General features: G+C 40.3%; 1 protein-coding gene and 1 long non-coding RNA gene across 4 annotated transcripts; one reads left to right on the top strand and one right to left on the bottom strand.

Moving 5' to 3' along the window:
• The first annotated feature begins 1,056 nt into the window (after window positions 1–1,056).
• On the top strand, window positions 1,057–26,440 carry LOC307016807 (proteasome subunit beta type-3-like). 3 transcript variants are annotated; one of them, XM_079646135.1, is made up of 5 exons: window positions 1,057–1,276; window positions 3,394–3,592; window positions 3,951–4,058; window positions 4,156–4,270; window positions 10,492–11,264. In XM_079646135.1, exons 2-5 carry the CDS (start codon window positions 3,444–3,446, stop codon window positions 10,663–10,665), a joined length of 546 nt encoding a protein of 181 aa, XP_079502261.1. In that variant the 5' UTR covers window positions 1,057–1,276; window positions 3,394–3,443; the 3' UTR covers window positions 10,666–11,264. The 3 variants fall into 3 exon arrangements, with proteins under 3 accessions (XP_079502261.1, XP_079502262.1, XP_079502263.1); XM_079646136.1 differs by lacking the exon at window positions 10,492–11,264 and adding an exon at window positions 25,879–26,440 and having other exon boundaries at window positions 1,063–1,276; XM_079646137.1 differs by lacking the exons at window positions 4,156–4,270; window positions 10,492–11,264 and adding an exon at window positions 25,879–26,440 and having other exon boundaries at window positions 1,066–1,276.
• Window positions 17,693–19,527, bottom strand: LOC307016812. Its single transcript, XR_013801911.1, has 2 exons — window positions 18,605–19,527; window positions 17,693–17,755 (listed from the first exon to the last, which is right to left on the bottom strand). It is a non-coding gene; the product is annotated as an uncharacterized lncRNA (long non-coding RNA).
• Window positions 26,441–27,023: the final 583 nt, after the last annotated feature.

Genomic DNA, 27,023 nt, shown 5'->3' with positions numbered 1-27,023 from the left:
AATAAAGAACATTCAAGCAACACGTTTTTCCTCATGTTTTTGAAAATATACTGTAGAGATGAAAGCTGCAGCTGCTACTAGTGTGGACTGAATGGGCGGCAGTAAAGCGTTATGGAAATGCCAGTATTTTGATTGCTGTCTGTGGTTCTATATGGGTTGTGGCAATCATTTTGACAAATAATAGCTCGCAGCAACGTATTGAAAAAAGAACTATAAACTATAAATTAGTTCATTGTTGAAACCATGAACTTTAGTTCAACATTTTTAATTATGAACTATGAACTGAACTAGTTCATTTTAAAATGTGTGAACTGTGAACTGAACTAGTTCATGTAGAAAGTGAACTTTCCCAACACTGGGTAGGAGTCAGGAGACCTGCAGCCGGCCCAGTAGAGGAGTCTATTCATATTACAAGCCCAGTAGAGGAGTTTATTCATATTGCAGGCCCAGTAGTAGTGGCGGAGGTTCGGGAGCGCTAGACCGCCTCCTGGCTAGGGAAGCTGAGGTATGGATTTCTATGAAGGGCCGTGTAGGCCAAAATTCAAACTCACCTCACACACACACTATTGAAATCCTCTCACATTCACTACTGAACACCTCACACACACACTACTGAAAACAACTGGCCTCACACACACACTACTGAAATACTCTCACATTCACTACTGCACACCTCACACACACACTACTGAAAACATCTGGCCTCACACACACACTACTGAAATACTCTCACATTCAATACTGAACACCTCACACACACACAACTGAAAATTAACCTCACACACACACAACAGAAAATTAACCTCACACACACACAACTGAAAATTAGCCTCACACACACACTATTGAAATACTTTCACATTCACTAGTGAACACCTCGCATACACAACTGAAAATTAAACCTCACACATGCAACTATAAATTAACCTCACGCACATACTACTGAAATACTCTCACATTCATTTTACTGAAAGGTTCTCAGTAGGGAATGTGCATGTGTTTCACCTATGTGTGTGTGAGGGGATTCTTGATGTAACGGAAGTCATTGTAATGTAACGGAAGTCATTGTAATAAAAACGGAAGTAATTGTAATGAAACGGAAGTACCAAACTGCTCTGCTAGTGGTCTCTTTGCTAGCCCCGTTAGCTTCATTAGCTCCAGGCTGCTACTCGGACGTGTTTGTTGTGTTGATGCCTGGTGGAGTATTCTTCATTGAAATATCGCACTTATCTTATGGCTCTGCGGTTCAAACAGACCGTCCATGAATGTTTATTCGGTAAGTGAAATTCAAGCACTTTATTTCTTACTTGTCTTTTTATTCAGTTAAAAAGCGAGATGAAGCTACATCTTTGCTAACGATGCTATCCGTAGCATACAAGTTAAAACATAATAGAGAAGTGTAAAACATTAAGAAGGATTATACTGTAGAACAAAAGGCTTCTCGGTGAGGTTGGTAAAATAAGGTCATGCTTGTACATTAGTTAGTTTGCTAGTTAGGTAACTGTATGCATTGTTATTGTTAATTTAAAATAGCTATGCTCGATGATGCAGACAGCTAGCGTCACATTAGTGTTGAAGAGCAGAGTACTGTATGAGATTAACCTCACTATAAGATCTGTGTATCTGAAAAATATGAATCTCACATTTCCAGTTGGTTCCAGAAATAACGTTAACGTAGATATTGCAATATGGTTTGTTGAGCTGGAGTTGATTATTGAAGCTTACTGGTTAACGTTCATCATATTAAACGAACGAACCCAAACGTTGTTTTTTTCATTAATATTATTACCAATACTTACTAAGCATTTTATTATCATTACGCCGGATAAACCGACTTATTGTGGCAGCAGAACGTGAACATGTAATTTAATGCCTGCATTTAAGGACGAAAAGTAGCGTAGCCAATGCTGTAGGGACAAGGAAATGATTTGTTTAAATATTAGATATATGACGTTATGTGCGCTTCTGTGACAATTAAGCTTATTCATTGCATTGTGGTGCCGAGAGACGGGAGTCGGAGGCGGGGTATCGAAGGTACAAGCTAGACTTTTATTAAGCATCTGCAAACACATGTAAACACTTCAAGCCCGGGAAGCGAAGACCGGCGGAAACAGGAAGTCCGGCTCACTCAAATGTCCGTGCAGAACAATAGCTTGGTTTCAGTAACGTGACTTCTATGACGCGCGAAATTCAAGTGGAGGTCAGGAAGTGAAAACGCAATCATTCATCAACGCAGGAATCATGGAGGACACCGACTATGTCAAACAATTAAATGAACCTGCACGCCGCAGATATCGTGAAAAAATCACAACACACTCACAATGGTAAGAGCACCAGACATTAGATCACATGCCAATGTGTTTTTAGGTAAATGGTCAAATGTAACTAGTATTTAAGGGTAACAGTTACAAGAGATGGCTAAGTTAATGTTGGTAGCCAGCTAGCTTATAGACTTCTCCGTCCTGCTTAAACTTAGCAAATATTCAATGAAAACATATTTTAAGTTTGGGGTTGCAAGTAACTTCAATCTCACAACTCTAAACGTTTCAATATATTCAATGTTGTAGTTAATTATACAAAACATTTCATTGTGATGGTAGCCGGGGCATAGCTGCAATGCTAAATACTTAGCTTACCTAGCTGCACACGAGCTAACGTTGTGTCTTGTAGGCTAACTTAACTTTTACAATCATTCCCCGAACTCACTTTAATGGCATTATGATTCAATAAATCCGGTTCACTTAAAGGGCTGATGTTGCGTTTGGGTCAACATCAGCTAACGTTTGGTTAATTAGACATTGCTAGTTTGGTTAGCTAAAGCTTCAACCTACTAAGCTAGTCAGCAATTTGTTAATGTGAGTCCACTGACAGCAGACAACTGCAACAACTTCACCAACCCAGCAACAAGGTTTCACTATACATCATTACATTTAAACATGTATAACGCGGGATAATAAAGACTTTGGTTCAATAATAATGTTCTACAACTACACTTTTTATTTTTATCTTACTTTTATTTCTTTTGATCGTTGAAATGATTTTAGATGAACGTTATGCTCCATGTTTACACATTTGGGTGGTTGGAAATAACCCTGAGTCATGTTTTTGGTCCTTAAATGAAATACGTAGATTTCAGTCATTTACTTTGAGGACAACATTATTCAGTATCTTATTTGCATGTTGCAAATAATAAATATTCTTAGGATATTCTTTACATGTTATGCTGTATAGAAGGGCCTCAACTTAAACTTAATTTTTATTTCAATGAATGTGCTTAAAAATTAGCTTTATGTTTAAATAGTTTGATTTGTCTCTTTAATCAGTTGTTTGATCTATCAATGGTTTAAGCTCTGACTAACTTAACTCTTCTTACATTTCTCCTTCTTCATCCAGTCTATTATGTCCTATAACGGAGGGGCCATGCGAAGGGGCCATGCGAGGCCATGCGAGGGAAGAGCTGTGTGGCGATAGCAGCGGACCGGAGGTTTGGCATCCAGGCTCAGATGGTCACCACAGACTTACAGAAGATCTTCCCCATGGGAGATAAGCTGTATATTGGGCTGGCAGGACTGGCCACTGATGTTCAGACAGTGTGAGTGTGTAGACCTCCACCTTGTTCTCTCAAAGTGACTAAACAGTTGTGAACACCAGGGTACTATGATGACAGGATTGATTTACAACTCTATAAAGCTACAACTCTCAGATCTAGACGAAGTAAGACTTCTCATTTAGAGAAAGCCTGGAGTTTCAAGTACAATACTACACCTATAATGTTTATACCAACAACAAAAGTGTTTTAGTTGAATATTATTACTATGCATTCTAATAAATAGGGGAGAAAACGTTATTAGAAATTCTGCTATCCATAGCTTTGAAATAAGTTAGATTTGTGATGACTGAATTCAATGTAAATATCTGAGGATTGATGGACGTTTTTGCCTTGTGTGTAGATGCCAGAGGCTTAAATTCAGACTGAACCTGTACGAGCTGAAGGAGGGTCGCCAGATCAAACCCAAGACCTTCATGAGCATGGTGTCCAACCTGTTGTACAAGAAGAGGTGAGTGCACTGAACTTAATATAGACCCATGTCCACATTTAAGCTGCTTACAGTAGGCACAAATACCTGCATAAATAGTAAATATGTCATGCATCAGGTTTGGGCCATACTACATCGAGCCTGTGATCGCCGGAATAGATCCAAAAACCTCCGAACCATTCATCTGTTCCTTGGATCTGATTGGCTGCCCCATGGTGACAGAAGACTTTGTTGTGAGCGGAAGTTGTCGTTCTCTCCTTGTTGCATTATTATTTGCACAGTGGCAGCTCTTTAACCTGCATTACAGTACCTTCATATTCACTGACCACACTCACTAGAGAAAGTAGGGCTGTGTGATATATTGCTATTGTAAAAAATATGTTTACTGAAAAGATTAAATGATACTAAGAAGAGTGAATAATACATGGTTTCTTATTTACAATAACCCTCAATGGCCATACATGGGAGCGTCACCAGACCAATTGTCATCTCTAGAATATTGTTGAATGAATTAAGCCTGAATGTAGATGAAAGTTGTATATTGATTAGGGCTACACAATTTACAACACACAAAAAGATGTTTACTGAAAAGACTTGAACACAAGATGTTTGAACACAAAAAGATGTTTACTGAAAAGATTAAATGATACTGAATAATACATGGTTTCTTATTTACAAGACTACAGCTACATGACTTTACTCCAATGGGACGACAGACACTGACAGATTAGACAAGGCACAGCAAATAACCCCAATCTTGTCAATTAATGCTAGTGCCTCACCTGGTTTTGTTAGCATGTGCTCTATGGTCACAGCTACACGGACCACTATTGCGGTAAGCATGTTGTAACTTCCGGTTGTTGTTGTCATCTCCGGGTATCCCGTGTGCCTGTTCTGTTGCTGATAGCTTGTTATCTTAACTTAATCGATCGTTTTAAAACTCTTGATCACGGCAACTGCCTGACGTTGTAATCACACGTTACTACAGCTTAAGCACTCACAAACTCTCCTTCTCTTAGCGACTGTAACTCCACAGTTGCCTACACTCTTTTCGGGTTTGCTAACGGTAGCTACTTTAGCTTGATAGCTAGCCATGGCTCTTTCCCCACCCTCGGGTGCTATTTCCTGCTCTAACTGTCTCATGTTTGGTTACTCCCCTACCTCCTTTACTGGTACCGATACATGTGTTAAATGTAGTATAGTTGTTAGGTTGGAGGCGGGAATCATAGCCATAGAAGCCCGGCTCCGCATCTTAGACAATAACTCAGCTACAGTAAAGCCCATGTTAGCCGGTGCGGACCGGCAAAAGGTAGCTCCTCTTAGCCGTCCCCCGGCAACTCCCGAGCAGCAGGGAGAATGGGTGACTGTTCAGAAGGGGCATAACGCGAAACCCGCAGGTCCCCACCAACCCGTTCACGTATCTAACAGATATTCCCCACTCAGCGAGACACCCGCTGAGAAGCCAACTCTGGTTATTGGTAGCTCTATTATGAGACACGTGAATTTAGAGACCGATGCCTCCACAGTCACATGCATTCCGGGGGCCAGAGCGGGCGACGTTGAGGCGCATCTTAAACTGCTGGCTAAAAATAAACGTAAATACAGTAGGATTGTTATTCACGTCGGTGGTAATGATGTTCGTTTACGCCAATCAGAATGCACCAAACTTAATGTGGCGTCGGTGTGTAGTTATGCTAAAACAATGTCGGACACCGTAATCTTCTCTGGTCCCCTCCCCAATCTGATCAATGATAACATGTATAGCCGCATGTCATCATTTCAGCGCTGGTTGTCTTGGTGGTGCCCAGCAAACAATGTGGGCTTCGTGAATAATTGGACAGCCTTGTGGGGAAAACCTGGTCTGATTAAGAGAGACGGCATTCATCCTACTTTGGAAGGTGCAAATCTCATTTCGGCAAACATTTCAGGGCTCTGTGGACTTAATCCATGACAAACTGGAGTTGAGACCAGGAGGCAGAGTCGCAGTCTTACACGCTTCTCTGCGCTCTCTCCTAGGCAGTCATCCATAGGAATCCCGACCCCAATAAAATACCCAATATTAACGGTGTGTGTGTCTGCCCAAGGACAATTTAAGGTAAAACCTAATAGAGGTGTCATACATAATAACCTAATAAAAGTAAATGTAACAACTACTACAGTGCAACAAAACAGGAAGATTAAATGTGGTCTCTTAAACATAAGATCTCTAGCATCTAAAGCAATACTGGTAAATGATTTAATATCAGATTATAATATTGATATATGCTGTCTCACTGAAACTTGGTTGAGACATGAAGAATATGTCAGCATAAATGAGGCCACTCCACCCAGCCATATCAATACTCATATTGCCCGAGGCACGGGCCGAGGAGGTGGAGTTGCAGCAATCTTTGACTCAAGTTTACTTATCAATACTAAACAAAAATTAAATTATACCTCCTTTGAAAGCCTCATTTTCAGTCTTACGCATCCGACCTGGAAAACTTTGCAGCCAATCTTATTTGTTACAGTGTACCGTGCACCAGGTCCTTATTCAGAATTCTTATCAGAATTCTCTGAGTTTTTATCAGCTTTGGTACTTAAAACAGATAAAGTAATTATCGTAGGTGACTTTAATATTCATGTTGACGATGATAAAAATAGCCTTACTGTTGCATTTAACTCTATATTAGATTCTGTTGGTTTCTGTCAGAGTGTAAATAAACCAACCCACTGCTATAATCACACTCTTGACCTTGTTCTGACTTATGGTATTGAAATTGAGCAACTATTAGTCGAACCGCATAATCCTGCTTTATCCGACCATTTCTTAGTAACTTTTGAAGTACTGTTACTAGACTACAAAGCATTAGCCAAAAGCTCCTGCAGCAGAAACCTATCTGTTAGTGCTATAGCCAAATTTAAGGAAGAGATTCCACCAATACTTAACTCGATAGCATGTCTGCATGTAGGGGAGGAAACTTATACAAAATGTACACCACCCCAAATTGATCATGTTGTTGATAGTGCTACAGATGCGCTGCGAATAAAATTAGACTCTGTTGCTCCTTTGAAAAAGAAGAAAATAAAACAACATAGATTAGCTCCATGGCATAATGCCGAAACCCGCAAAATAAAGCAAAAGTCGAGACAACTTGAAAGGATATGGCGTTCCACTAAACTTGAAGAATCTCGTTTAATTTGGCATATTACTCTCAATGAATATAAGAAAGCACTGCGTAAAGCGAGAGCAGCATACTACTCTTCATTAATAGATGAGAATAAGAATAATGCAAGATTTCTTTTCAGCACTGTAGCCAGGCTGACAGAGAGCCACAGCTCGACTGAGCCTTCTATTCCCATAGCACTCAGTAGTAATGATTTTATGTGCTTTTTTAACGATAAAATTGTTACTCTTAGAAACAAAATCAATGACCTCTTGCCTTTGACCAGTATAGTGTTATCAACAGCTCCCGGAAACGTAAGTTCTAATAATATTACACTAGATAGTAAACTAGAATGCTTTTCAGCCATAAACCTTGAACAATTAAATTCAATGATTCTCTCTTCTAAACCATCAACGTGTATCTTAGACCCGATTCCAACTAAGCTGTTAAAAGAAGTTTTTCCATTAATTAGCACTTCTTTATTAAATATTATGAATATGTCTTTATTATCAGGCTATGTTCCAAAATCATTCAAAGTAGCAGTGATAAAACCGCTTCTTAAAAAGCACAACCTCGATCCAGAGGTTTTAGCCAACTATAGACCTATTTCTAATCTTCCGTTCCTCTCAAAAATTCTTGAGAAAGCAGTCGCAAAACAGCTGTGTGATTACTTAAGAAACTATGATTTATTTGAAGATTTTCAGTCTGGCTTTAGAACACAACATAGCACAGAGACAGCTCTGGTTAAAGTCACAAATGACATTCTAATAGCCTCTGACAAGGGACTTGTCTCTATTCTTGTCTTACTCGATCTTAGTGCTGCATTTGATACTATCGACCATGATATCCTATTGCAAAGACTAGAGCACTTAGTTGGCATACAGGGAACTGCTTTAGGCTGGTTTAGGTCTTATCTATCTGAACGCTCTCAGTTTGTACGTGTCAACGATGAATCTTCCATGCAAACCAAAGTTAGCCATGGAGTGCCACAGGGCTCAGTGCTTGGACCTATTTTGTTCACCCTATATATGCTTCCGTTAGGCAATATTATAAGGAATCATTCTGTAAACTTTCATTGTTATGCGGATGATACTCAACTATATTTATCAATCAAGCCTGATGAAATTAATCATCTAAATAAAATTCAAGACTGCCTCAAGGACTTAAAAACGTGGATGACCTTAAATTTTTTGATGTTAAACACGACCAAAACTGAAGTTATTGTACTTGGCCCGAAGAATCTACGAAACAAATTATCTAAAGATATATTAACTATGGATGGCATTAATTTGGCCTCCAGTGAGACTGTAAGGAATCTTGGTGTTATATTTGATCAGGATTTATCCTTTAACGCCCACATAAAATCAATTTCAAGGACCGCCTACTTCCATCTACGTAACATTGCAAAAATCAGGCATATCTTGCCTCAAAACGATGCAGAGAAACTAGTCCATGCATTTGTTACTTCAAGGCTGGATTATTGTAACTCCTTATTATCAGGGTGTACCAAGAAGTCAGTCAAGTCGCTTCAGCTGATTCAAAATGCTGCAGCTCGTGTACTAACCAGAGTTAGGAAAAGGGACCACATTACTCCTGTTCTGGCTGCCTTACACTGGCTCCCTATAGAACACAGGATAGAATTTAAAATTCTTCTTCTCGCCTACAAAGCCCTTAATGGGCAGGCGCCATCTTACCTTAAAGAACTCATTATACCCTATTGTCCTACTAGGGCATTGCGTTCCAAGAATGCAGGGTTGTTGGTTGTTCCTAGAGTCTCTAAAAGTACAATGGGAGCCAGAGCCTTTTCTTATCAAGCTCCACTTTTGTGGAATCAGCTTCCAGTTTGTGTTCGGACGGCAGACACCCTATCCGTTTTTAAGAGTGCGCTTAAGACTTTCCTTTTTGATAAAGCTTATAGTTAGGGCTGATTAGATTCAGCCCCTAGTTTTGCTGATATAGGCTTAGTTTGTCGGGGGACATCTTACTTCTTCCTTCTCTCTGTCTATACCTGTGTACTCTCATGTTCCGATTAACCCAGCTTCCCCAAATTTCTTTCTTTTTGGTGTCTATATACGCCGGGATCCGGAGTCATGGATGATCCTGCGGTCCTGTGTCATGGATTGCGAGTCCTGGATCTTGAGTCGTGGCTGCGGTCCTGGATCATAAGTCCTGGATGGATATCCTCGTGGATTCATCTTCTTATTATACACACATGCATTTCAAAACATTTGGACTACCTATGTTGCAAATGTATTATCTTTTCAATTTACACACGGCATCTATTGCACGTCTGTCCGTCCTGGGAGAGGGATCCCTCCTCTGTTGCTCTCCCTGAGGTTTCTCCCATTTTTCCCTTTAAACTGTGGGGTTTTCTCTGGAAGTTTTTCCTTGTACGATGTGAGGGTCTAAGGACAGAGGGTGTCGTATTGTCATACTGATATTCTGTACAAACTGTGAAGTCCACTGAGACAAATGTAACATTTGTGATATTGGGCTATATAAATAAACATTGATTGATTGATTGATTGACAGCTCTGCTTTGCAGAATCTGATATTTTCTTCTGACTAATCCTATGACTCTTTCGACATGAATACGCACTTTAGCTATTTTTCTTGTCTCTTCCACCTGGTATGCTGACAGCTGACTTTTCCCCCTGGTGAATGCAGGCATCTTTAGTGAAGCACAGTAAAATCCCACACTATCGCCAATATCGAACCCACGGTCTGCTAGGACAATTTCTCCAGGTAACAGGTTTTTTAGGAGCCCACTCTGTATTGTGATCTGTTTATCACTAACTCTTCCTCCCCAGGCACAAGATATGTAAGTGACATAGTCTTGGGGAGCAACACCAATCAGAAATGTAACAGTATGGTGATGCTTGTAGTTGGACCATGTTTGTGCTCTAGCTAGTAAATTAGAGGGCCTCTCAATAAAAACTTCAAAACAGTCAACAATCACAGCAACTCTACATCCAAATGCCTGTCTGAATCCCATTGGCATTGTAGCTTGAAGTACATGTCGCTCTGGCCACTCAATTATAAATTCTGTACTCTCATGAAGTATGTCAATTAACTTATGCCAAATTCTAGAAGCAGTGGAGAGAGAGATGTTGAACCTGAAAGCCAAATCTTTCAGACAGAGATTTAGTCTCAGCATCAGCAAAACTAAAATGAACTGTTCAAATTTGGAGAGCACAGACATAGGGCCACAGGTGATGTAGGGCTCGCACAGTTGAAAAACCTGAAGTAAAACTAAGAAGTTGGGGAGCCCGGTGTAAAACTTTGTCTTCTCTTCGTTGTTCTCAAAGGACTCCTGGTTGAACTTTGTATCCAGTGCCTTTGTCCGAAGATCTCCCAGCTCTGTTGTGTTCTGTCTCAGAACATCCTCCATCCTCTTGATGTCCTCCATCGTTAAATCAGTCTGGCATCCTGCATCTGCATACAATATAGCAGTAGCAAGTATAATTAGTTATTTAAAATAGTCAAATATGAATGTGAATTGTTGTGAAGTTATCTTTTTGACAACCTTTTTACACACATGCAAGTTCTCTGTTCCAATTATTGCAGATTCTCAAGTCAGTACTCTATTTTCTAAACCTAAACCTAATTCAAAGTTTGCACTGATTTTCTGACAATCACATTTGTAATATTTAATAATAATGCTGGTGGTTAATTTACCTTGTTGGTAATTTAATATCCCACTGGTGTCCTCTGGTTGTGGGCTGTCAGACGGGGGTTGCGTCGGTTCTGGGCTCTCGGTTGTCTGCAGTAGATCCAACAAAGCCTCTGCACATTCTGATTGTCTTTGTTGGTCTTCCTTGAGCTCCATCCTCTGCTCTCGTCGAAGAGATGCCTCTGATCTGGGCTTACTTGTTGTGTGGTTTTATTTTGTAAAAATGATAAGAGTTGTCTTTCCGGAAGTCATGTGACCTCTTGCCCCGGATGTTTATATTGTGTTTGGGTGCGGTAAAAGTGTCAACGATGTGATAACGTAATTCTATTGCTGGTCTACTAGGCAAACACGTTTTCACTGTGTTTCATGATTGTGCAAAGAAGAGAATAAACGTGATTGTGGACATCGGTTCGATGCGTACTGTAATGTTCTTTCAAGACCAGAGTAGTTACACCTTATTTAGGACTAGATGCCGTTTGCATGGTGGAGAGCAGCAAGGTGATGAAGGGACCTTTGAAGACAGCGCCACTGCAGCGCATGCGCACTTCTTATCTCTCATGACTTTTTATCTCATTATTTCGACTTTTTATCTCATAATTATGACTTTTTATCTCATTAATTCGACTTTTTATCTCATAATTGTGACTTTTTATCTCATTATTTCGACTTTTTTATCTCATCATTATGCCTTTTCATGGGGATTTTATTTTGTTCAAGTGGCGGAAATGGGCTTCCATATTATCACATGACATTTGTGTAAAAAAAGTCTGTGACCAACACATTGTTACTTTACATATATATATATGTTATATTTGATATCTCTGTTTGTTTAAAGCAGGGGTAGCCAACGCGGTGCCCGCGGGCACCAAGTCGCCCGCAGGGGGGAAATTGGTCGACCGCGTGCATGTTCTAAAAATAGCACAAGTCACCATGGAGCTCCGTCTAAAAAAATTATTGAATACATTTTTATTTTTAAAATGACAATATTGAATATAACATTTTAAAAGCACACATTTTGTATGTACATATGTAAGTGAAATGGAGATTTGGTGCGTGAAATTGAACTCAGATAGGTTCAGAGTTGAACTCCACGCACCAAATCTCCGTTCCACCTTTAGCTGAGACAAGCTAGCATGAGCAGCTACGATCATGGGCCTCATCACCACACCGCAAACACACTCACTCACTCACACACACACACACACACACACACACACTCACACACACACACACACACACACACACACACACACACACACACACACACACACACACACACACACACACACACACACACACACACACACACACACACACACACACACACACACACACACACACACACACACACACACACACACACACACACACACACACACAAACAAAGCAGTGGTGAGGATCTCAGCCCATATAACTGGGGATTCAAAATGTCAGAAAGCAAGTCATGCTACATGGTATTTACAAACAAACGCAAGATTGATGGCCAACAGCTAACACTATATGAGCGTCCAATGACAAAGGTGAATGAGTTCAAATACCTAGGACTGTGGTTTGATAGCAAATACACATGGAAAATGCATATTAATCAAGTGGAAACAAAATGCAAAAAAGTATTACATTTATTGCGAGCTGTAGCTGGATGCAACTGGGGCGCAGATAAACAAGCATTAATAGACATTTACAGATCAATTATGAGGTCCACAATAGATTACGGTTGTATAGTATATGGAGCAGCAGCAAAAACATCGCTTTTAAAAATTGACAGAATACAATATAAAGCATTGCGGCTGTGTATTGGAGCAATAAAGTCATCCCCTATTAATGCAGTTCTGATAGAAGCAGGAGAGACACCTCTGGAGATCAGAAGAGAGAAACTTGCTCTGTCATACTGGGTCAGACTACAAGGTAGTGGAGAAGAAAATATTTCAAACAGAATATTACAGGATTGCTGGGAATATGCAAAATTCCAGGGACGTGGGTTTGGCTGGACGAGTAAGGAAAGAACGAGGGCATATGGAGTGGAGAATATCACGTTTGCCAAAGCAACTCCATTTAGCAGTGTTCCCCCATGGCTGTTCCCAGAAGCTAACATAGATATGAATATCATAGAAAGGAAAAAAGAGTGGCAAATAAATGAAGTGGGAATTAAAACAAGTATGTATCTGAACGAAAAGTACTACAATTACCTACACATTTATACAGATGGCTCTAAGAACAAGGAAGAGCGTGTTGGAGTTGGCATATACATCCCAGACTTTAAAATATCTATTTTAAAAAGAACATCTGATCAATTATCAGTGTATACAGCAGAAATGCTTGCTGTAATAATAGGATTGCAGTGGGTTGAAGAGGTCAGACCAGATAGGGTGGTTATATGTACAGATTCATTGTCCATATTACAAAGCATACAATCAACAACAACTACTAGAGAAGACATTCTCATAGAACTGAATCATAGCCTGTTAAGACTGCACAGAAGCGGCATAGATCTGCAGTTCTGCTGGGTGCCTGCACATGAGGGGGTGAAAGGGAACGAGTGTGCTGATAGATTAGCAAAAAGTGCACTACAAAAGCAAATAACATTACCAGTTCAACTTGGTAAAGGAGAAGGAAAAGCAGTCATTAAGAAGAAAGGGATGGAGATCTGGCAGAAAAGGTGGGAGAAAGACCAGAATGGCAAGGACTATCACAAAGTACAAAATACAATTACAATTAATATTCATAAAGAAAGAAACAGAAGGGAGGAAATCATGATGGCTAGACTCCGAATAAATCACACGGCTTTGAATAGTACGCTGTATATCATGGGGAAAAGTGACAGTAACAAGTGTGGGAACTGTGCAGTAAAAGAAGATGTAGAACATATATTGTTAAATTGTGACATCTATAAAGCGGAAAGAGAACAATTAAAGGCTAAAGTCTTAGAGGCAGAGAGGGAGTGGAGTTTGGTTGGTGTTTTGGGAACAAAAGGAGAGGGAGTAAAAGCTACCAGAAAGGCACTTTTTAAATTTTTGAGTGAAACTGGGGTAGGAAAAAGAATTTAACATTAGGTCGGGAAAGAATATAGATTTGTTTTGTTTTGTTTTATTTATTTAATGGTTTTATTAATTTATTTTTATTTTTATTTTTATTAGAACATAGGTTAATGAGTTGGAATGATGTGATGATGCATAGTCATGTACAGTAGGTGGCGGTATGCACCTTTTAAGTTGTTTGCAATCCGCCAAAAGCAAGAGAAGAAGAAGAAGAAGAGGATCTCAGCCTGCCACTGACGTTCAACCAGAAACAGCAGCAGTTAGCTGTTAGCAGTTAGCAAACAGAGATCACAGCTCCTCATATCTTTTCAGAAACTGGACAAAAGTTAAACAAGTACAAACCACAGACTGTCTGTGTCATGGCGAATACAGTCGCTGGTTTATTTATGTCTGTAGGCCGTTGTTATGAGTGTGGAATGAGCATATACAACGTTAGCTTAGCCTGGTCGACCCAATCTCCATTCAGAAAACAAGCATTTTAAAAAGGTTTTTCGCCTGCCGTCTTGTCTGCAGTCTTGTCAAGCATTAATTCATGGTTTTTACTAACCGGTTACTTCGGCATCATTTAGAAACGTGTATTACAATTTAATCACGGTAAAATGTGTTCATTTTGTTGTAGTTGTAGCCAGTGGTCAAGTTGTAAAAAAAAAGCCAGGGGGGATGGTGGATCTGCATGCCCCCCCCCCCGGAGATTAAAAACAAAAAATAACCTGCAATTCAGGGTAGTTGATTGGTGCTGACTGCCTTAAGGGCCCTTAATTTGATCTGATGACAGCGCATTTGGTGGGAGACCAACGTTGTACCCTTTTGATTAGTGTTTAAGCACAAAGATAATTATTATATTCTATTACTGTAAAACAACTTGCATGCTATGGATATATTACGTGTCAGATACTCCTGTCATTGATCTTGACCAAGGCACCTCAGAATTAGAGTTGGTCCCATGGCTACCACTGCTCCTACATAGTTAGGGTAAATGCAGAGGACACATTTTCCCACCGGGTGCAAGTGCAACTTCAACTTCAACTTCACACTCACAATACCTATAAATCTACTGGGAATTCATCCATTAAATGTTGAAACAAAACCTCACAAAACATTGAACATGAATCCTCTATAGTCAAGTCCATTTTAATTCAAGTGCAAGAACATGGATTAAACAAATATACTATTTACAAAATCTGAAAATAATACATATAATATGATATACAAATACAAATAAACAGTTTTATTCAATGGCTACCAACCCAATTCTCCCCTATACTGTAGTATCTCATAGGATCTTCCAAAGAGTTTCATAATCATGTTTTTTAATGACAACTTTCCGGGCTCTTGCTCTCAGATCATTAGCCAAGCTATGACTTTGAAGCCAAGACTTGACATAAACTTCTGGTTTGAACATTTGTAGTGGAGGGCCAACACACTTGATGAAAAGCAAGGCTGACATACTTTTTACCTCTAGCGTGCTTCTAGTTGTGGTTAAAATGTTCATCTGACTGAACCCACGCTCACACTCAGCTGTGGAGATGACCAGTGTGTTCACTGCTTGAAGGAGGGGTTTTAGCTCTTCTGGTGCTTGTGGTGTCATTTCATCAACAGTTTTGAGTTTCACCATATCAACATATTCCCTCATTCCTCTCTGAATTTGTCTGCCATCATCAAGCTTGAAAAAGGAGCAGAGTTCCTGTATTTCCTTTTCGGCATAACGAACACCACACACATCTGGCCAGTTTGATGGCTGCAGCACTTTGACATTGTCAAGAAAGCTCTGGTACTCTTCTTTGCTTCTCTGTTTTCCAGGCAGTGATCCCATTCTTGTCTCAATTTTAGCAGCCAAAGCATGAAAAAAATGTTGGTGGTTTATTTCTCTGCTGTGTCTTAAATTATTTGTTAGTGGCACCCCTTTGAATAGCTTCAAACCGATTGCAGTCTGAGCCACTTCTGCCGCTGGTCCAGGCTGCTCTGCCATGGACTTCAACACACGGACCTGCCGACTGAGTATTGCTACAGCCTTGGGGAGCGTCATGTTTCTGTCTTGAAGAGAGAGAGAGAATTCAGACAACTCTTCTAAAGCATCATACATGATTCCAAGATTGTGCACAAAGGTGACATTAGAAAGGCGATCTATTAAACCACTGAACATGCATTTCTCTGTTGAACTTCTTTTAGGATCAACTGAGGCATTGGAAAAGTGCTTGTGGATTGCAGGGTACTGCTGCCATACAGCTTTAATGGTCCTGTAACTGGATGCCACCCATCTAGTGCTGAGAATTCTCCCTATGTTCAGACACTGTAAAGCAAGTTCCTCACAACATTCAGTGAGCTCACGGCGGTTTTTGGCCGATGCATGATAGAGACTGTACACTTTGTCAAAGAAAAACTGGAAGTCATTCATCCCTACAGTTTCTTCAACAGCATCTCCAACACTCAGCTCAAGACGGTGGTTCATGCAGTGCCACACCATTACGTTTGGAAACTTTTCTACGATTTTGGTTGCAACACCTGCTTTACCTCAAAGCATTACAGAAGCTCCATCTGATGCAAAGCAAACAAAGCGTTCACTCAGAATAGCTTCAGAGAAGCCATGATGTGACAGATTTTTCATTAGAGCTTGATAGATTTCACCTGCATTGGTAGCAGAAAGCTCAACTAGATCCAAGAAGAATGTTAGGGGCTCTTCACTCATCCCTAAGCTCGCTCTAATATAAATGATCAATACTGATTTTTTACTGTCAGTTGTAGCTTCATCTATCATAACAGAAAGTTTTGTTCCACTTTGAAGGACCTTTCCAACTACTCTCTTTCGCATTTCATTTGCTATGTGTTGGCTGATTGTTGCACAGGAATAGTCTGAATGTAAAGTTCTTCCCATGTCTAGTCCATTCAAGACTTGCAGATCAATATCGGACGGTAGATCTGTGAAAGGCCTTCCAGATTTCACAATCTTGTAAACTGTACGAAATACCCTATCAGTAGTTAAGAAGTGATCCCTTTGCATTTCAGAAGTCAATGTTTCCAATGTCTTTTCTTTTGCTTTTTCCATGGTTTTCTCAGCTGCTTGGTGATAGTCTGACATTTTATGCTTGTGTATTTTCTTACGAAGAGACTGCAGCTGTGCTGCTCGGTTTGTACCATAGGCTGTAACCTTAACGTTGGACCACTCCTCAGCAATATGCAACTGGCTGCTCCCACCTGTACTTGGCCCAACCACTTTCATTTTCTGGCAGGTTAGGCAGCCAAGTTTTTTGCTTTGACATATTAGCCATGGATAATACTTTTTTTTCTCCCTGAACTTGGTAGATGTCCAGCATTCAGGGATATCTTGCTCATTATCTCCCTGGTTATTTTGGTCAGAATCATCGACACTATCTCGCCCTGCTTCTGCCTCCTCCTCTCTTCTTTTTTATACCACAAAAACATAAAATCTATGTTAAAACCCCACTTGGTAAGATACATTTCCCCTCTTCGAAAAAGAAAAGTGTCTATTTAGAATGATCAAACCTGTTCCTGCAGCTCTAGGCTCCTCTGCTTCTGCCTCCTCCTCTCTTCTTTTTTCTACCACAAAAACATAAAATCTATGTTAAAACCCCACTTGGTAAGATACATTTCCCCTCTTCGAAAAAGAAAAGTGTCTATTTAGAATTATCAAACCTGTTCCTTCTGCAGCTCTAGGCTTCTGCCTCCTCCTCTCTTCTTTTTTCTACCACAAAAACATAAAATCTGTTAAAACCCCCCCTTGGTAGGATTAGCTACATTTCCCCCTCTTCGAAAAAGAAAAGTGTCTATTTAGAAATATCAAACCTGTTCCTTCTCCAGCTCTAGTCTCCTCTGCTCTCCTTCCTGCTTCCTCGCCATGATTATCCTCTATATGAAGAAAACAACGGCATTATGGTTTTGTTAGAATGAGCAGACAGTGAAGTAGGCCTACTGTCAAGTTGTGTTTTTTTTTCATATAAAATAAGAGCGATGACATTCAACCACCAGAAGCCGCTATCACACGATTCGGAGGCATGCATCACATTTAAAGCTTTTTAAGTAATACATTTTGGTCGCTCACATTGACTAAAGGTGCAATTTTCACACTTAATTTATATTATATGATCTCACTAAAATGAATGGAAAGCTTATCAAACAAAGTGCTTAAATCACTAGTGGATACATGATCATCGAATTGATACACAAAATCAGCCTAAAGATCCTCCAGGAACCTTAATTCAAATGGGTTCTTTCGGAACCAGTTTTCATACTGAAGAATCCCAAACTTGGACTATCTACCATCCTTAACTGAACTTCACCGGCTGTTTCAGGAACCGTCAACGACACCTGTTCTTCTCTGTGTTCTTCTGCCCCTGTCGTCTCTGCTTGTACACTAGCTTGCTCTGCCTCATCCTAAATTACATTTAATTTTTTCCCCCGACTGAACATGTCTAGTCTAGTTAAGTGTGTTGCTTATGCGGTCGCCTAAGCAGTAAAGAGCTGTGGGAAACCCTGCGAGATATTCCATGTGAAAAAGAAATCAAATCTGACATTAACTTTGTGAATATAAGAAAGGTCTAACCTGACGTTGGTTACTATAGCAGCTAGTACTAGCTGCCTGGCGTTAGGCTAGTTAACAAGAAAAAAAACGTAAGCTCCCAAACTATAACTCTGTTGTTATCGCCTCTGTCCAGAGATTACACATTTGGTGACATATCAAAAGTATTCTTGACTTACCTTCAGTGGTACTTTTTGTCCTCTTAAAGCCGAAGTAGTCCCTCAGGTCAAGCTGTCCTTGTCGCTTACTGGCCATGATGCTTGCACAGGCTGCGCTGCTATCGTTGACGCTGACTGACTTAACATCAATTTCGTGATCGTGATATGTGCACGAGCCCCTCGTCAACAGTATTTTAGCGGCTAAAATAATGTGGACGAGGGGCACGTGACGTGCACATATAAAATGTAGAATGTTGAAAATTAAACATTGGCAATATTTCCACATTAATTGATCAAATAACAGGGGATGGGAAGGGGGGATGGCCGTTTCATAAGGGGGATGGTTTTGACCATTTTAATACCTAAGGGGGATGCCATCCCCCCCATCCCCCCTCAACTCGACTACTGGTTGTAGCTCCCGAGCCAGCGCGTCTTGTTTGAAAGATGCGAGTAAACACAGCTGGCGGCAGCGGTGAAACTCGAGCGATTAGAGCGAAGTCGCGTCCGGTGTGAACGCAGCATTACAACGACCCCTGATAGATCTCGCAAGAATGTGTATAAATATAGATACATTTTCATAACAAAACAATGGGGTTGCTATAGCAATGGTAAATCATTGTTAATAATTATTGTGAGGAATAATTAACATTAACATGTGATCAGACAGTCCTTCACATACAGTAAATTAATATGTATTCTGATTATTATTAATAATAATATTATCATTAAAGGTGAACCGTGCAATTATGTTATTCAGGAAGTTTGTATCAAACAAGTAGCCCTTCGTATTACTCAGTACCCTTGAAGTAGCCCTTGGTGACAAAAAGGTTGGTGACCCCTGGTTTAAAGTGTCCAGGTGATGCAGTGATGCAGACAAACCAGAGGATGCTGACCACGAGAGACAGACCTATTCCTAACATCAGTGAACTTCAGCATGGACTCAAAGGTACAAAGATTCCTTTCATACTGTACAAAGAATTGAGAAACAACTATAATCAGCTTTCACATTTCGATGTATTTAAGGCAATTATTATTTTACATTGTGAGAATTACTACCATTTGTCTCTACATATTGTCCGTAAAAGACGTGGTAAAAGTGGTTCTTGCAGTGAGATAACCGAGTTGAATATTATTTAATAATAAGATATTTTAATTAGTGTTAATTTCGTTGACTAAAACTATGACGAAATATGTTCGTCAACGACCTTTTTTTCCATGACGAAAACGAGACGATGACGAGACGGCACCGACGGCAGTGAACAATAACTGCAACGAAATCATCATGCAATATCGTTGACAAAAAGTGACGAGATGAAAATGTAGTTTACTAAATAAAAACTATACCAAAATCTCACTTTACTTTCGTTGACGAAAAATGAGGAGACGAAATATTATCAAAGATAACGTTACATTTCTGATAGTCAGTTTTTCTCCCAGCAGTTCTATTTCCGGTGCTGCGGCAGGGCAGCAGGTGTGTGTCTCTGTGCTGCGCGCGGCGGTACATTTGAATTACAACGGGCAGCGGCACAATGTGAACTGTCAGGAAGACTCAGGTCTAACTCATGGTCTAACTAACCTTATTTAAAATAAAAAATAAAATGGCAACAACAGGGCTTGGGAGCAGTGGTCGCACTCGCGCTAACCGAATACCCCCCCGTCAGCGCGAGTGAGTGATAAATTGTGCACTCGACGGGGAATAATGGATTATGACGGAAATGTTACAATCCTGTCCGTCAAAATGACTGACAACGAAAAAGTCTAAAGCCACCACTGCTTGGGAGAAAGAAACAGGGCCGTGGGAAGTAGGGGTGCTGAGGGTGCTGCAGCACCCCCTGGTGGAGGACAGAGGATCTGCACTTCCACAAGATGTACCGGCGGGGATTGTTGTTAGCTTCTGCTGCGCTAACGGATATAAGAAGCTGTTTCTACAATAATGTGGAGAGAGAGTTCTGTCCTGTCAGACTGAGAGGCTCAGTGAGGTAAAGGACTCTGAGGGTTTAGATAGTTCACTTTAGTCTAAGTTATCTCAGTGGGTCTCAAACGTTTTGATCACAATTTATGTAAGCAAATACTTCAAAGGGACACCTTTATAATTATTAGGATAAATAAAAACAGGTTTGAAATCATTCCAATGTATACTATAGGACAGTAAACCAAAAATATTGTTTAAAACTGGAGAGATTTAAAAATATGCATAAATAAATGTTAACTGGTAAAATAAGATATAAATGAACCACAAAAATAAAACAAGTTAGCCTACATTTATTTGTTATTGGCTATGGTAGGTTATTGGTTAAGTTCACATATAAACCGATCTTTTTCACATGGGTGTTTAGAGTTGTATCCCCTAGATCAGTCTCTAGTAATTGGGCGCTCAAAGTGCACCAGATTGAAGTATTTTACTTTAAAATGTTAAAAAAATCTTCCCGGGGGGACACCCCCGGACCCCCTTAGAGGATCTGAAGTCCACCCCCCAATTCAACATGTTCATGCAATACTAAATACATTTGAAGCCTTTTTATATAAGCTGTCCACCATATCAATACGTTTCTCTTTTTGTAGTGTATTAGTCTTTTGTAGAGGTTTTTCATTGCCACCTAAAATCTTGCCTAGGGCAGCAAATTGGTCAAAACCGGCCCTGGTGTCATCCCCACAGCACCCCCCATTTGAAACATGTTCCCACGGCTATGGAAAGAAACTGTGATATATGGGCCTATTTTCGCTACAATGAGGCGTAGAAAAAAAAGTGAATGCATTGTTTCATCCGAAGGCAGGGTGTCCGCGGGGTCTTAAAAAGTATTAAAAGTTGATAAATCAATTTAGCGAAAATTAAGGCTATTAAAAAGTATTAAACGGCATTTTCCAAGGTATTAAGAAGTCCCACAGCAACGACAACATGAAACACCCTTTAATTTACTGAAACGACATGTCGGGAAACCCCCTCAAGGCGGCCCCATGCATAGCGCGCCGTAAAATGCAGCTTCTTATTTTAAGTTTCGTTGCCTTGCTCCGCTCTGTGGTGGGGGGGTCCCAAGGTGGGTAGACCGCCATATACGCAACGCTCTGGGGGTCCAACGGCTCCGTGTGTAAGCCCTATATCAGGGGTCGGCAACCCCTGGCACCGTAACCAGTGGCACACTAGGAATAAGTGGAATAAGTGCAACATATTTAAATTGTATTTTCGGATCCTGAACGAGACCACCGCCAGAGCACGTCTCCCCTTTACCTGCAGAAGGAAGCCATGCACGCAACGCAGCCCCGCTCTCTTTATCTCCAGGTGACTTTCTGCCACTTTCCTCCGTGGTTTCGTTTCACCACGGAGGAAAGCACTTCACTAATTGCACTACCCATAAGGAGCTGTACAAATGCCGCAGTTTTTTTTTTTAGTTGAAAGCCCAGTGGCGACCTGCTCATCTCTCATCGAAATAATATGCTACAAAGGGGCGGACTGGCCATCTGTGTGTTGAACTTTCCTGTCGGCTCCCAGACCGTAGTCGAGGAGGGCAGAAGCAACAAGCTTCAGGTTCAATAACCCACTTTAGCTTAAATGACTGGAGAGTGGCGAGCTCTTCTTGGGATGCCGTTGCATTTATTTAGTTGTTCTTCTGTTTCACAAAATACATCACAGACCTCAGTTTTTCTGTTGCCTCGTTTCATTTCCAGAAACATACACACGTTCCCTCACTCTCGCTCTGCCATCAACACACACACATGCACAAGCCACACCTCTCTCTCTCTCTCTCTCTCTCTCTCTCTCTCTCTCTCTAATATCATAACATGTGTGCTCTGTAGAGATGTTAAGATTCACCGATTCGCATCGGTGCACCGGCATAAACGTTCAAGATGCGAGTGCACCGGTTGAAAGAGTGCACATCGGCTACAGTTTGGGTTGAACTCGCGATGCATCGATTGGGTAGCGTCTTTGCATCGGTAAAAAACCGATTCATTCATATAAAATCCCCTTATCTTGTCAACGTTCAGCAGAGACGATCTTTGATATTTGCTTCGCCACTACGGAGAACGAGAGTCTCAGTTATCAACACACACGGAAGTTGAGGAGAAAGAGAAACACAGCGCAGCGAAAAATACCTACAAATCAAACGTTTGGCAACACTTCGGATTGTTCAAGAAAGACGGTGTAATAGTCATTTATGCTATATAGTTGACCGCAGGTCATGGAGAGTAATAAGGTATCCGTAGACCTTTGTATGAGGTATCTTTATTACTTAACAGGTCTACAGCCATGATACATAGATCCGTCCTAGATGCGGACTTGCATACACACAGTATCACTCCGCAGCCGCACCCCATCAGTAACGTCCTGATGGTATATGTGCGCGGCACTATTACTACAGACGGTCAACTTGAAAAATCACTCGCAAATTGTTAACGATGCCGAGCCGCTTTAAAGTACACAAGTAGTACGAGGAACTTAGCGACGCACATAAAGAGGCGACATGGGGTCTGCGGCTGAAAAGAGAAACCTGAAAGTGAGACATATGAGTTAAATCACTCAGTGAGGTGTTCTGTCAGAGAGAGGTGTTTAGCTTACAGTAGCCTGTGACGGCCAATAATAATTTAAATGTCTTCCTTACTGTAAGCAGTTATGAAATACCTGTTTGTGAAAGGTTATTTGTTGTCTTTATTGTTCAGATAGAAACCAATGCGTTCTGCTCACTGGTGTGTTAGCCTCTGAGTGTTAAGCACATCAGGCTGGCAGCTGTATGGGCATTGCTCTATGGTAGCTGTTATTTGCACATTGTTAATCATGAGCAATGCATCCTTACATTGTTTAACTGTGAGGTGTTATACAATTGTACTCTGGAGAGCTTTTAAAGGTAAAAAAATAAACGGCATGATGGGATGTGCAGTACCAAATATGTAAAGCACTTTTTTGTTAATGTATGATTTGCTGCATATAAGGAATAAAACAAAAATCCTCTGTCGTACCATATTGAAGTATCATTATTTTTGCATCGTGTTGAATCGCATCGTATCGCCCCGAATCGCATAATGTTGAATCAAATCGTGTCGAACTGTATCGCAACAGGGGTGAATCGTATCGTATCGCATCGCCTGGTGTTTCAAAGGTATCGTTAATGTATCGTATCGTGGTAACGTATCGAGATGCGCATCGCATCGGCCTCAGTGATGGAGATGCACATCCCTAGTGCTCTGGAGAATCACAGAACGGACGATCGTCCTTATTATTATGCCGTTTAAACCAATTATTTAAATGTGTTTGTTAAATTCGGCATCATGTAAGTTGCGCTGACAGGTCCACACACTGCTTCCCCAATTGTTGGCACGCTGATAACATAGTTTTTTTTAAATGGCACTTCATATCAAAAAGGTTGCCGACCCCTGCCCTATATGATCATTTTCTGATAACGATGAAATAGCCCGCCTCCCTCTCCCCACGTCTCCTGCTGCTGCTGGGCTGTCAGAAGAGGGGGATGAAAAGAGAGACAGGCACCGTTTATTACAAATTATTATACAGAGAACAGAGTCGTTATCAATTTGTTTTAAAGCTCAATAATTAACAAAGAAGACCTCTGATCGGCACTTTTCGAATTTTGTACGGAAGATTTCAACTTTAACGGACATGTTGACCGGCGGATTTTTTTTTTAATGGAAACTCTGCCGCACGGTCCCCTCGTTCCTTGGAAGAGGCGGAGAGGTGGGTGTTTTTCATCATGGACTACCTGAGAGATATACAGCAGGAGAACACGCCGTCCACCGCGGAGAATAAACAGAAGGGCAACCATGGCAACCATGCTCCGGGGTCTTCTTCGCTGCTTTTGGTGTATTTTGTGGCGGCAGCAGCGCCACTTACAGGCCTGGCATATGTACTACAGCGTTTGCAGCGGTCTAGTGTGAACGGACACGTTAATGAATTGAATGCGTGTGAACGGAAGACTTTTTTGCGTTTGCGTATGCGTTTTACCGTATGCGTCCTCAAGGGGGCCGGGGGCGGGGTCTAAGCCAAACTATATCCGGTCACAGAGATCTGCTATTTTAAAGTAAAGTAAACACATATTGACCCTAATATAGTCTATATTAAGAACGAGAAAAGTCTTAACATATATCATTTTTTGTAAACATATGACAAATGTGTGAGGGTGATGACGTCAGAGCATCGTCCTATGTGCCAGGGCTTAGCCCCGGACAGCCCCAGCCCAATTTAACCCCTGGGTATTTGTGAGGGAGCCCCAATATGGCATTACCCCGCTAAAGCTCACCAAAGTTTAATATATTTCATAGTTCAAAGTTTTGTCAATTGTTTTGTTTATTGTTCAAATACTGGTTTCTAATGTTTTCTGAGGAGTTTTACTGGAATGAAAGAGCACAGAGTACAGAAGCAACAAAGCATTATACTGCATTAAACCTGACCTTCACAGAGAGGTTGAAGTTCATGTGCAGAGAAGGCTTCAGTGGTCTGTCTGCACTGTTTAGTTGTGCTATCTTACAATCAATATAGTCAATGTGAGGTAAAGTGTGTCGCCAATGTAACCGGTTAGAACTCAAAGTTGCGATGAGGTCTTAAAATGTATGGAAAGGGTCTTAAAAAAGGTCTTAAAAGGGATTAAATTTGACCCCAGGATTTCTGCATATACCCTGGGAAGGGAAGCAATGTGGCCAGAACACAGGTGGTAAAAACACCACAAACCTGACCAGATACTCTCTGCAAAGCTGCATTCTTAATCATTCAACCTGTGTTTTTCATCAAATAAGGACAAGATATAATCTTATTTATTTATATACTAAAATGACAAATTGTTGGTTTTGGCTAGACTAGTTTGACTGAAATGTTCTATATAATCTGATGACTAAAAAAGACTCAACAGTTTTCATTGACAAAAAGTAGACTAAAATAATGAGTTTCTTTGACTAAAATATGACAAAAATTCTCAGACTTTTAGTCGACTAAATCTTGACTAAAATAGTTACTATTTTAAAATAGTAACTATTTTAGTTGACTAAAATAAGACTAAATAAAAACAGGATGAAGGTGACTAAATATGACTAAAAAGGAAATTTAACACAGGACTAAGACTAAAACTAAATAAAAAAATAGCTGACGAAATTAACACTAATTTTAATGTTGATTAAGTGCAGACTGTTTATTCATAATCTGATTATCTTTGTAGTACAAAGTGATGAATTTAAAAAACACATAAAAAAAACTAAAAACATTATTTCTACAGCCGCTAAATAAACAAACCTCTTTCATAAATAACACACTTGCTCTGCAATAATGTCATATGTTTGATGTTTCGTGTAATTTCTGTTAGGAAAGGACATACCTGAAGGACACAACTGCCTCACCGTTTTCTCAGAGGGGCAAGAAGAAAATGAAAAGCTGATATCAGATTAAAGACCAATACAGGACATTCACTAAGCAACTACTATTGTGAACACAAAGTCAAACAGGACCATCATTTGTTTGTGACCGCTGTGCCAAGTATGGGCTCACAGATGCAGTTAGGGGGTTTCTTCATCAGGCCTGGTCTTCCTCCATCAGGCCTGGTCCTCCTCCCAGAGAAAGACCGCTCCAACTGCCTCTCCAGTCCTCTCCAGCCAAACCCACAGACCATCCTTCACACTGAGGTTTCTCCCAAAGTCTCTGCAGCTCTCTGGACACCACGCTGTCTCAATTGATCCACAATGTGAATATGAGAGGGGAAAACGTGTGTAATAAATGCTTTAGACAATAAGAAATATGAAGTTAACTGTTGGGTGGCTCATTCTTTTTTAAATAGACAAAACTATTACTGTATTTCAATATCTCACGTCGGAAAGTTTAATTTAGAAGAAGAAGAGGCCCGAAAAAATAAAGATTGGTATATCAATAAATGTAGTTGATTTTGACTTTTTAATTGTTTAAAGTAGATATAACTGGTGATTAAGAGTTTTAATACAGTCTGGTTGTGGAGGAGGCACGCAGGTAAGAGCACTAACTAGATACCATTTCATCTAACTAAGCTTGACTTCAATTTATTACAAGTATAATTAAGTAACAGCAACAAATCAATAACTAAAATCATGCAAAAATGTGAAACTTTGCTGGATCCACTGTTGCATTGACCACATGTTGTGTATTTTAGAAACCTGAAGGCATTTATAGATTTTTATGCAAGTAATATCCCAAAATTCAATATCTTAGATTATTATAGAAAGTTTTGCTGAATAGTTTCATGTTCACTTACCTTAAGCAACGTAAAACGTGCAGACCGGGAGCAACAGGTTAGTCATGTAGGTTAGCCGGCTAGCTGGAGTACATAGGTTAGTCTTATATTTACTTACTGTTAACTAACTAATGCTAACATAACTGTCGGCTAGAAGTACACAGCTTAATCAACCATATTTAACAGGCCATTGTCCTCTCAGCCTGAAATATCAATCACTTCAATAAATGGTAAAACAAAAAAAGGAAAGG

This window comes from Notothenia rossii (genome assembly GCF_949606895.1).
Source record: "Notothenia rossii genome assembly, chromosome: 8".
Taxonomy (NCBI): Eukaryota; Metazoa; Chordata; class Actinopteri; order Perciformes; family Nototheniidae; genus Notothenia; species Notothenia rossii.
The sequence above is the reverse complement of the archived record's forward strand: the minus strand, read 5'-3'. Positions and strand labels throughout refer to the sequence as shown.

Excerpts from the sequence above, each read along its gene's own strand:
- LOC307016807 (XM_079646135.1), top strand. The coding sequence starts at position 3,444 with ATGCGAGGGAAGAGCTGTGTGGCGATAGCAGCGGACCGGAGGTTTGGC. Across the intron at positions 3,593-3,950 it reads GCCACTGATGTTCAGACAGT|ATGCCAGAGGCTTAAATTCA; the intron begins GTGAGTGTGTAG and ends CCTTGTGTGTAG. Across the intron at positions 4,271-10,491 it reads TGGTGACAGAAGACTTTGTT|GACTCCTGGTTGAACTTTGT; the intron begins GTGAGCGGAAGT and ends TTGTTCTCAAAG.